This window comes from Artemia sp. Qi Xiang Cuo, chromosome 10, assembly GCF_049724085.1.
Source record: "Artemia sp. Qi Xiang Cuo chromosome 10, ASM4972408v1, whole genome shotgun sequence".
In the NCBI taxonomy this organism is placed as follows: Eukaryota; Metazoa; Arthropoda; class Branchiopoda; order Anostraca; family Artemiidae; genus Artemia; species Artemia sp. Qi Xiang Cuo.
Genome location: NC_142803.1, coordinates 10,979,800 through 10,992,257, shown reverse-complemented (window position 1 = coordinate 10,992,257; position 12,458 = coordinate 10,979,800). Strand labels below are relative to the sequence as shown.

The 12,458-nt window shown below is 33.2% G+C and overlaps 1 protein-coding gene across 1 annotated transcript in view; it reads right to left on the bottom strand.

Annotated features, from left to right (window-relative positions):
* Nucleotides 1–5,136: 5,136 nt before the first annotated feature.
* LOC148947460 (putative 26S proteasome non-ATPase regulatory subunit 3) overlaps nt 5,137–12,458 on the bottom strand; it is a 21,384-nt gene continuing 14,062 nt past the window's right edge. The window contains exons 2-3 of the mRNA XM_089095891.1: nt 10,887–11,093; nt 5,137–5,276 (exon numbers count right to left, since the gene is read on the bottom strand). Of these exons, the coding sequence (XP_088952017.1) occupies nt 5,199–5,276; nt 10,887–11,093 (285 nt within the window). The 3' untranslated portion in view covers nt 5,137–5,198. The remainder of the gene's footprint in view (nt 5,277–10,886; nt 11,094–12,458) is intronic.

Here is a 12,458-nt window from a genome sequence, read left to right as displayed (position 1 = left end):
TTTAAGTGACTAGTATGTTTAAACTAAAGGCTATATTCATTTTCAGATACAAGTACACTAGATATGACTAAATATTAAATAATCTTATATATGTAGCTCCCCCCCCCCTAAAATTTTGACCACCCACTCCCTTGAATTTGAAAATAACATTTATTAGGTAAATTTAATTGGCAATAGCATTTGTATTCCTATGTTTGTGTATTTTCATTCAAAAAGTTGAATCAACGACAAACTTACTCCAACTCCTCTAGGATTTGAAAAACACGTTTCATCCCCTTTCCTCCCTCCTCGTAAATTTTTGCGAATTGACAACGTTGATGGCCTCAGCCTTACAGAAGGCCAAAAATTATGCAGATTTTCTATCGATTTATTTGAACAGCATTCCCCTTACCAAGTTGCATTAAAAAATATTTTGAAATTTACAGCGAATTCCAACTGAAAATCCCCAAAAAAGATATTTTTTTTAGTCTTCAATAAACTTTCAATACTTTCTTTCTTGGAACCTTTGTAGAATGTGCGTGTGAAAAATGCGAATTCATACTATAACTTGGAAATTATGAACACTAATAGACTGCAAAATTTAGACTTGTACTATCAAATTCTAGCGGTGGGATTATATATATATTTTTTTTCAAATTGGCTCTTTGTAAGCAAAATAGAGTTGACGTATTTAATCGACAGCCAATATTTCAAGACACTGCACCTGCGATTTAAAGGTTTAAAATAGACAAACTATTAAATTAATATTTTAAAATTAAATAATTAATTAATATAATTAATTCTAATTTTTATTGAATTAAAGTATCTTGAATTAAATTAAATTCAACTAGCTAATTAAACTAAATAAATAAATTAGTTGACATTATTAATGAATAGTTAACAAATATTAAATAAATAAACTGAAGATATCACCCTAAAAGCTCTCTAAGAGTTTATTCCTAAGTTTTTATGTGGGTAAAACTTCCTGCTTTTCAACTTGGTAAGGGGAATGCTGTTCAAATAAATCGATAGACAATCTGCATAATTGTTAGCCTTCTGTAAGGCTGAGGCCATCAACGTTGTCAATTCGCAAAAATTTACGAGGAGGGAGGAAAGGGGATGAAATGTGTTTTCAAATCCTAGAGGAGTTGGAGTAAGTTTGTCGTTGTTTCAACTTTTTGAATGAAAATACACAAACATAGGAATACAAATGCTATTGCCAATTAATGCAGTAAAACTTCATCTTACTGCATTATCTTTTAGGTAGACGTTATTTGTTCATTTGCTACGTTAGGAGAAAGTACTAAACTGTATAAAGTAAATTAAAACAACGCAGAGTGAATTTTGCCATAATAGGGACCCATTGGCGCTATCTGTGGACAGTGCTTCTGTCCGCACTGGTGGACAGGGATCCAAATATGCCTATGGGACAATGTTTTTTCTAAGATGAATAGGGTTATGAATTTAGACTCAGTAATTTTTTGCGATAAAACCAGACCTTTTTCGAATGACAAGTAAAATTCAACAATACATAGACCTATGAACATCTACATGAGTTTTAAGCCGGATTAAATTTAGAATAAATTTCAATGTATTGCAGTGACCGTCAGTTTAACAATAAGTGAAACGATAAATTAATATTTATGATAATATTTATTATTAAGTATATTATAATATTTATTATTAAGAAATAATAATAAATTAATATGAATAAACTAATATTTATGGACTATTTTACCATTGGATACTTTTACTCACTCATATAAGGTGCAGTATTACCGTACTGTCTTTTTAACTAGATTTAATAATCTGAATATAATTCAATTTTACTAATATGCGAGCAGAAGAGGGGATTTTCTTGTCGCAAGGGCCATTGTACCTGCCGGGAGTGTGACTCCCTTAAACTGCGGGGAGTAGGTAGCAAGAAACTACGCTTCCTTCGCTTATTGGTATTAAATAAAAAAAATAAGTCTTTTTAACTGAAAGTAAGGAGCGACATTAAAACGAACAGAAACTAATCCGTATATGAAATGGGCTGTCCCCTCCTCAACGCCTCGCTCTTTACGGTGAAGTTTTGGTCTTTTAAAAATTAAAATTGTGAGACAGAGTCAAGTGGTTTCATTTTCATTTCTGATGGAATTGATGTATCGTATCTCGCTTATACGGACGATGTTCTCCTTGTCAGTCTTTCTAGGACTGAGCTCTCGCATTCTCTCAGCTGGATCTCAGACCAGTTCAGACGGATTGGGCTTATGCTGAACGTTGATAAGTGCGAATATATTTCGTTCAATTCGAATGCGAGTCTCCCCCTTAACTGTGGTTTTCCTCTATTCCCTGTCTCTTCTTTTCGGTGGCTTGGTCTTCATATTACTAATAATCTCAAAACACTTCGGGCACTGACAGTTTCTAATCCTAAGAAAAAAAAAATTCAGATTGGATATTCAAGAACTGTTGCAAATTGAGGGAGGGATAACAGAAATGCGCTTGGGAAATTATGTTCTTCATTTTGTGACCATTCTATTATTTTTTCATCTGATTTTCTTCAAATTCAGATTGGATATTCAAGAACTGTTGCAAATTGAGGGAGGGATAACAGAAATGCGCTTGGGAAATTATATTCTTCATTTTGTGACCATTCTATTATTTTTTTCATCTGGTTTTCTTCCAATTCTGAAGCCTAAAGAAAAGTATTTTTTAGGCACTGTTTTTCAATTATTACCTGGAGGGGCAGAGTAGACCCCGAACCAATGATTTCGACTCCACCACTGTAAAACCCAAACTGTAATCAAGATGCTAGACTAAGGTGAAACTTAAAACAAAAAGATTAGACAAACCACAAAAATCTTGACATTTTAGTAGCAGTCTGAAAAAAAACCTGTTTATGGAATTTCTTGTGTAATAAAACTTTTTTGTTTGATCGATGTGCTTAAAACCTATTGGGAAAGTACCTTGGGCTACGGGGGCAGTTAGGACGAATTTTCAGAAGCGGAAGCCACTTCTGAGCATTACTTACCTTCTACCCATCCTCGGCTTGAAATTTGTTTGGCATCTAACTAACGTCGTATAAAATTTTTTACGAGCGATTTCTGACCGTCGGGTGTCATGGTCCAAGTACTAGAATATTTAAACTCTTCAAAGGTTGGGGATTCCCCTAATTGTGAAACTTTGAAGCTGACCAGTTTTTTCAGCTGTACACGGCAGCGATCTACAATTTCTTGAGGAAATTCTCCTTGGCTGTAAGCACCTGTCTATCAATAATTTTAATTGTGTATCTTTTAATTCCTAGGGGATCTTTTACCTTTACTTGACATTAGAGCTATGTTTCTTGTCCACTTTCCAATTGAAACAAGTCTACAGCCAAGGTAACCACACTCCTTCACTACTTTTATATAACGTGATTTTGCTTGGCGTTAAAAAAAAAAAAAAATCTGAAATTTCAAAAAGAATCCCGGTGGTGTTCCCGAAATATTTGGTTTCATGTTTTATTGGAAAATATTTTAAATTTTTAGAAATACCAATTAATTGAAATTTAAAACAGTTGGCATTAAAGAAACTATAATTTAGAAATAAAAAAGTCAACTGTAAAAGTCTAGTTTTTTCTTTGTTTTGCTAACCTATGTGTTGTTGAATTTTTCTTGCCATAGGAAAAAGGTCTGGTGTTATCGCAAGAAGTTACTCAGTCTAAATTCATAACTTTTATTCATCTTAGAAAATATTAGAAAAACGAAAATTAGAAAATAGCGGAAATTTTGACTCACATAAAGAGCAGAAGAAAAGAGAGATTTTACTTTTGTCTTTGCAAATTATTTGAATTAATACTTTAATTTTAATTGTGTATCTTTTAATTTCTAAGGGATCTTTTCAAACGGCAAATAATACGCAAAAAACATAAACTAGTAAACAAACTAGAGAAAAAAATATAAAAATAGAGAAAAATAACTATTGAGGAAGCACAACCAAGACTCAACAGCAGCAGCAGCAGCAAGACTGCTGTTGAAGCAAGACTTCAACAGCATGCGACAAAACCAAGCAAAAGAGAAAAAATTAAACAGACTCTTCCCTTTTGAACAGGGAAAAAACCAAACATTTCGATATTTAGGAACACTACCAAGACTGTTTGAACAGCGAGTAAAGTTAACACAATAAATAAATAAATAAAAATCAAAAAATAGCTGGGAATTTTGTGCTTGCCTTTGCTTTGTTTATTTCTACTAGTTCTTTTATACAGTTTTTTCAATAAAATAAGTAAAATAAAACAAAGAAATAAAAATAAATAAGATAAAAACAAAGAAACAAGTTGGGAATTTTGTGCTTACCTTTGTTTTGTTTATTTCTACTAGTTCTTTTATACAGTTTTTTCAATAAAATAAGTAAAATAAAACAAAGAAATAAAAATAAATAAGATAAAAACAAAGAAATTAGTTGGGAATTTTGTGCTTACCTTTGTTTTGTTTATTTCTACTAGTTCTTTTATACAGTTTTTTCAATAAAATAATTAAAATAAAACAAAGAATTAAAATAAATAAGATAAAAACAAAAAAATAAGTTAGGAATTTTGTGCTTATCTTCGCTTTGTTTATTTCTACCAGTTTTTTTTCTAGTTTATCGACTTTTTTTTCTTCTATAAACAAGTAAAAAAAATAATAATAAAGAAATAAAAGAAAACTAAACAAAAATAAATAAGATAAAAATAAAGTAACAAGCTGGGGATTTTGTGCTTACCTTCGTTTTATTTTTTCTAATAGTTCTTTTCTATTTTTTCAAATTATTTTTTCTAATAAATAAATTAAAGCAAAATAAAATAAAGAAATAACCTGGGGATTTTGTAAGTGAATTTTTTTTCCTACTAGTTCCTGCATTAACATTTAAACCAGTTTTGAAGTTCAAAAGCGGAAAAAAACCCTTTAAAACAATTAGATGTTTCAATAACAACTAAGGGAAACTTTTAGACAGCGAACCACGTTCAAAATTTAATAAATTAGAGAATTTCGCTTTTAAATTTCTTCTTATTAATGTGCTTTAAATATTACGCAAAGGGTTGGGGAGGAGAGGGCCAGCCCCCCCCCCTTGAAAAAAAAATATTTCCACAGATAGTGGCCTACTGTGCTTACCTAACCAGTACTGAAACCAAATAGCCGTATACAATAACATTCATAGTAGCGACTTTTCCTATTTTATTAAGAATAATTGAACATTGTGAAAAAAGAGAAACCAAAAACTCAGGGATAGCCTTCGTCTTCTTCTTCAGCCATTTCACTTGCCAGCTCCATGTCCTGCTGTTCCCGTTCTCGACGCTCCTGAAAAATAGACTTTTAAACGCTGTTCACATTGAAATTAAATTCTGGCTACAGCCTTGTATACACCTTTTGGACTAAAAAATAACATTTCAAATTGGCACTGAGGGAACTTGATACGGTAATCCTACTTTGACATAATTCATGAGGATGAATTTGGTATTCTGTAAAACAGCATAGCGTAGTAAAGGGGTTGGGGCATTCTGTAAAGGAACAATTAGAAACGGTAAGGTTTAGAAAAATAAGAAGCATTCAAAATGAATTCCAACCGTAAAGGCGTAGATACCTACAACCTTCTACAAGCTCTTTATAAATTGTCCCTATTTCCACAAAACAACATAAATTGATTGTTGCACATATGTTCGATCAAACAAAAAACACGCCATCTATTTAAGAGTTCCACTTCATCCCAAAAATTCATCCCCTTAATTTTATCAAATCCTCACAAGCAAATAACCAACAATACCATTATTACGTTATCTTATTATTGTTATAGTTGAATAATAATTGTTATTACGAATTGTTATACAGGGAGCAACCCACGAGCACTACATACAAGCTCTACCCCCCCCCCCCCCCCAATAATCTCTGCTATATTATATGAATACTCACAGAGAGTCTGGCAATCTGGGCATTGGAATGCTCTCTGTTAGGCTTTTCCCTCCCAGCAAACATACGTAAATTAATTGCTGCAGAATTCACACTTAAAATTTTAAATTTTCTTCATTCCTGGGTACTTCTTATTAAATTATCGATTTTTTTCCGTTACTATTGTCATTCCCCCACAAAAAATTCCTCCCAAAAATGCACCCTCCCTTCCTCCTGAAATTCCAAATTTTCTCCAGTTCCTGGGCACTTCTTATTCAAATTACCGAGTTTATTTTTACTATTATCCCTCCCTACAAAAACTTCCTTCCAAAAAAGCACCCCCCTTCCCCCTGAAATTCCAAATTTTCTCAATTTCGTGGGTACTTCTCATTCAATTTATCGAGTTTTTTTTACTGTTATCCCTCCCCCACAAAAACTTCCTCCCAAAACAGCACCATCCCCTCCCCCTGAAATTCAAAATTTCTCCGATTACTGGGCACTTCTTATTCAAATTATAGAGTTTATTTAAACTATTGTCCCTCCCCCACAAAAACTTCCTCCCAAAAAGCACCCTTCCCTCCCCCTAAAATTCAAAATTTTCTCTAAGTCCTGGGCACTTCTCATTCAATATCAAGTTTTTTTTTACTGTTGTCCCCCCCCCCCACAAAAACTCACTCTCAGAAAAGCACCCTCCCCCTAAAACTGCAAATTTTCTTCCCTTCCTGGACACTTCTTAGTCAAATTATCGAATGACTTTTTTTAGTTTTCATTATTATCCCACCCCCACCAAATCGTGTTTGTGTAATGACCACTCTTCCTCCCAAAAATCGTCCCCTAATTCAGTCAACTGCTCACAAACAAGCAATCGACAGGATATCTTTTTTACCCTAAATTTTTACTTGAATAAAGCAATGATGAAAAAAGAAAAGGTAGGCATGAGCGCAATTGTAAGATTCGTGAAATCAAGAGCATGGTACTGGGGTGACTAAAGTTGATTACAGTTTCACTCTTCTTCTCAAAATATTTATCCCTAACGGCCCTAAAAAAATTCATCGCTACCAAAAATGTTCACAGTTAAAGTATTTTTTTTTTTATTCACATTTAAAAAAAGTTTGGAAGAACAGGAAGACTAGACTGCAAACCAAGATTAGAATATTGGAAGCTACAGTGATGACAGTGGTCAAATATGGCTCTGAAGCATGGACGCTCCGAAAAGCGAATGAGGATTTGCTAGATATTTTCCAGAGAAATTGCCTATAGATTGTTCTGGGTACCCGGCTGACTGACCGTACTTCGAACAGTAGGCTGTACAAAAAGTGTGGTTCAATGCAGCTTTCTTGGGTTAAAAGCAAAGAAAGGTTGAGATGGCTAGGGCACGTTCTGCGGATGACAGATTACCGAAGATTGTCCTTTTCGGCCAACCGTCTAGGGCTAAACGGAAAGCAGGTCGTCTGTGCCGGGGGTGGGAGGATGTCATAAAGAAAGATTGGTAAAGAAGGGAAATGGGAAGTTCCTGGGAGTGTGGAAAGAGGGAGGCTTTGAATAGATTGGGATAGATGAGTGTGCGTAGCTGTGTTGGCATGGTGCTGGTGTGTTAGTGCAGGCGGCATGGTGCTGCGGTGAGTTGTTAGTAGTAGTAGTAGTAAAAATGTTTGTTCGGGTGACACAACATACCACCACGTAATACTTTAAGGCTAAGTTTACGCCTTTCTTTAGAAAACAATTTTCTTGCATTAACTTGACGGATTGATAACTTACAGTTGGTCATATGATTAGCAAAAATAATTCGTAGTTACAAACTACTTGAATCTGCTATTTCTTTATCTGAGTAAAAAAGCTTTAATGCGTTTCGTAATAGAAAATAAATATAATGGGATAAAATTGAAAAAAAAATTCAGTGGTCCAATAAGAACATAAATGAAAACAAACTAGAAAAGCTTCTTTTTTAGTAAAAGTTACAGTTTTTGGAATAGGCTGCCACAGTAATTTTAAAAAAGAGACAAAAAAAACAACATGCAATCAAATATTTGAACTAACTGCAGTTAAAAAATAAATTGGGTTTTGTTTAATTAACCCCTTTCTTGTCAAGAAGACTACAATATAGAAATATTTATTAAACTTAAACTGAACAGCATGTAAATAATAAATTGAATGAATAATAAATTAAACTAAGGAGCTGTGTAATTTTCCTTGGCTCAAGATTTAAAATATGACTTAAAAATAATATTTATGACTATGGTTTATGTTCCATGTACAAGTTTTTGGTATCTTTCTTTTAGTCCTGTTTCTTATACTATTTCATTCTTCTTATACTATTTCTATATTCTCTATTCCATTTCTTATACATTCTGGGAAAAATTACTAGTGACTACTTTGATCCTAATCTAAAGCCCTAAACTAAAAACTAAAGCCCTAAGTAAAGTAAACTAAAGCCCTTTACAATATCCACATTTCAACACAGGACGACAAATTTGGTATCATTTTGCTTATCTAAAAAAGAAAAAAAAAGAAAACATAGAATCAAATATTTAGACAATAGCGGCACAGACAATAGACAATAGCGGCACAGTGTAAAAGACAATATTTTGCTTTATTGTGAGGCAGACTAGAATATAAAATATTTCTAACCTAACTTAAATTAAACTGCAAGTAAATAATACATTTATTGAATAATAAATGAAATTAAGGAACAAAGTAATTTTTCTTTGCTCGAGATCCGAAATATGACAAAAAACTGATATTTATGGTAAGGTATACTTTTTATACTTTATGGTAAGGTATGGTAAGGTATACTTTTTTTGCTTAGTTTTGCCCAGTCCTGCGCTGTAAATTTTTCATCGGAAGACGACACTTCTGGTATCATACGGTAGCTGAGATTCAGCTTTAGCCATATGCCAAATTAAATTTTTGAAATAGGCTGGCCATTTCTTTTCAGATTGAAAAATGTCTTGAGAATAATGCGGAAATAGGAAATATATTATACTTTTGATGTGTTTAAATCTTTCTCTAAAAAAAAAAAAAAAATCAAAAAAATGTCGTCTGAATGGATGGACAGGTGTGAAACTACTAACCCAAAGACTTATGTATATTGTCCTTTCAATACATGTTACAGCTGAAATCTTGCCATAAAACCGCATGTTTTGCTGAGAGCACAAAGCCTAAATGAAAATTTCAATCAGATTTTCCATCATACAATGTTTTTGTAAATTATTTTTTCTAAGTTTGTTTTTTCGTAAATTTTGACGTTTCAGATTAAATTCCTTTGCATTATTTCATGCATTTCTCAGAAATGCATGAAATACAATTAGTGCCAATGCCATCTATCTAAAAAATAACAAACTATTCTCTAATTTCTCACTCTACAGTCATAAATATTGAAAATTTCCAATTGATTTTTTAAAATCTGTGATTATAATTTTATAGCCCTTTTTTTGCTCAGAGAACCTATGAAAATTAAATTTGTTTTTAGGCTCAAAATACAGCCGAAATTTGGAGGCAGGTTCTGGTTCTTAAAGATAATTAAATAAATAAAAGACAAGTTTTTTTTTTTACTTAAAGCAAGGAGCAACATTAACACTTAACACGTAAAACAGAAATTACTCCGTATATGAGGAGACTGCCCCCTTCTCAATACCCCACTCTTCACTCTAAAGTTTTTTAAGAGCTTTCAAAAAGATTCTGATTCTAATGACACAGCCTATGTGTTTCAGAAATCATTCTTAAAGAATTGAGACAAATTGAGATCGAACTTTAGCGTTTATTTGCCTACAAGAAGTGTAAATAGCAATACCGTTTCCAGGGAGTTCTGGGTTTGAACTCCCTCCCCCCGAAAATTTTCTCTGAATCATAAAGACGGTACAAAAAATGCATAAAATGCAAATTTTTGATGCGTTTTTAAAGTTTTGTTTTCTAAAACTTCACCAAAAAATACCCCCCCCCCCCCGGTATAAAAATTCTGGGTACGCCTTTGGCACGTAGCAAGCACGGTAATTAAATAAAATTTAAAAGGGCGGTAAGGTAACCCATTTAGAGAACATTCCGACCAGACCTATAGAAACAAACAGATAAGGAGTATTAAAAAGAAAGCTTAAAGCTGATTTTGGTATTAATTCCCTCTGGTGCATTGACACCGTTCTCTGGTGGTAAAATGTCCTGGCATTTGGTAGTTTCCACATTTTCTTTATAGAGAGTGGTCTTGACAAACCAGACCTAAGAAATTATTAGGTGCTGAGTACAAGCAAAAGTTGTTTTCATTAATTTTTTGGTTTTAACCTTGAATTTAAGGAATATTCTTGTAAATTTACAAAGATGAAGTACCAAGGACAGTGAGAACTATAACTCAAAATTTGAATTAGCTGAGTGGAAACTTACACAGCAATATATTTTTTAAACAAAAAAAAAAAAAAACTAGGAAAAAATAAGGAATTAACTTTTTAATAAAAAGAATCTTCATCTGCAGTTATGGTTTTTTAGTAGCAACGAAATCAAGATAAAAAGAAAAAGAAACGTGTGCAAAAACTCAGCTAAAACCCATGACACCAAACAGCTTAAGTAGGACTAATTTTCCTTTGACGATAAACATAGTTATCTTATGGAATCGACATACTTTTATTGTTTGATTATATATGAACGAAAAGCATCGTCAACCTCGACTAATTAGTTTCTCCAAATTATTTTCAAGGTTCAACGTAGCAACACTCACAATAATATGTAATGGCCAAATATCTTGATAATTTTGAAACAATTAAAGAAAAATCTTAGAAAATTGCAGTTTAAAGATTTGAAAAGACCTAAGATGGGTCCAGGGGTAAAAAAATACCTTTAGTTTAATGTCCTTAGTACGTCAATGCCGAAAAAATTAAACGGGATTTAATAATACTGGCTTGTGAAAAGCTTGCAGTAGCTCACTTTAATTCCAACGACTTAATAAATCATTTGGGTGGGAATCGCATAGCTACGATAACCTGATTGTGTTGAAAGCAATTTTATTCAAAACGGCCTCTGAAATATTGAAATGCTACTTACTTCAGCAGACTCTAAATCTTTATTATACGATTTAGGAGGGAATCGCATAGCTTTGATACTCTGATTATGGACGTCCAAACAAAATTTCACTCTCTGATGAAAATTAATCTGCGGCTCGCGGGTACTGTAAACATCAGAAATTTCCCGACTTTGCATAAACTTGCCATCCTCATCAATAAAAGCCTCAATAACACCATCTCGAATTGCCTGCCAAAATCAATTATTACAGTACAAGGGATAAGGGGGGGGGGAATCAAATCTTACTAACAGAATTTAAGCGAAAACAACATAATAATTATGATACTAATAATTATCAATTCATATAATATATAATACCATATAATATATAATAATAAATATATAATAATAATTATCAATACATATCTATCGTGAATATGAGGAGTAAAGCCATTAAAACCTAAACGTCTAATCATCTTAGCAGAGTAGCAAATATACTCCAACAGTCTCATTCACAGAGCACATAAGCCTCACCGTTTTGCACCAAAAGTCTCAAAAAAGGTGATAGAACTACCACTTTTAGGAACTGGACCGGAGGGTCTCAAATTAAACCCCCTTAAGAAGTAATTTTCTAATCATCTTAGTCCAGTGGCGAGGCAGTCAACCAACGGTCTTATTTGTACAACACGCGAGTCTCACTTGTTTGCACCACGATTGTAAAAAATAGTAACCAACCCAAAAGTTTCAGAAACCGGACCACCATACCGCAAATTTGAACGATACGTTTCAAGGAATTTTTCCTTTTTGGGTTGACTAAAAATATGTTTTATAACTTTTATCTCCCAGTTTTTATATTTTTCAACGTCGGCTCCTTTTTCATAAAGAGTAAAAGTTTGGCTTTTTATTAATATGCCAGTTTGGCAATAGACTTAATTTTTAGGAACGTGAAATTCCTAAATAGAGAGGCCGGCGTGTATGCAATCAGAAGACGGAAGATCCAGAAAGAAGTGTTTGATTTGATAGACCGAATCATTCCAGAGGTAGTATTTAATTTAATGTGGGTTATGTCAGGTTGGATGAAAATTGTAGTAGGTAGTACATAAAAGGGTAAATAATCGATATTCGAATAAACCTAGAGACCGATTTCCCTCATTCCAATAACGGATAAATTTTTGGTAGGTAATTACATAACAGTTTAGGGTAAACAATTGCTTTCTAGATCAATCTTCTTAATATTTAAAAGAAATTTGTAGCTGAGCTACGTAAATGATACTCTTAGGAATCAACCCAGAAGCAACTCCTGAAGCTCTCGTTAAGTTTTAATCATCTGAAAAGTACTTTTTTCTCAAATATTAATGACAATTTGTCTGGGAATTGGTTGTCTACCCTGCGTAGCCTAAAGACCCTTAGGCTGGGATGCACGCAGCAGACGGGCCTCGGGTCCGGGCTCCCCTAAAATCCTAAATTTTCTTCAATTACCGAGCAATTCTTATTCAAATTATAAAATAAAATGAGTTTGGCGTTGTCCCCCCACCCCCCCCCCCCGCCAAAAAAAAAAACTGGCTTTTCGCCTGCCCTTAGGTAAGGGCATATGTACCTTACTGAAGCCCTTGA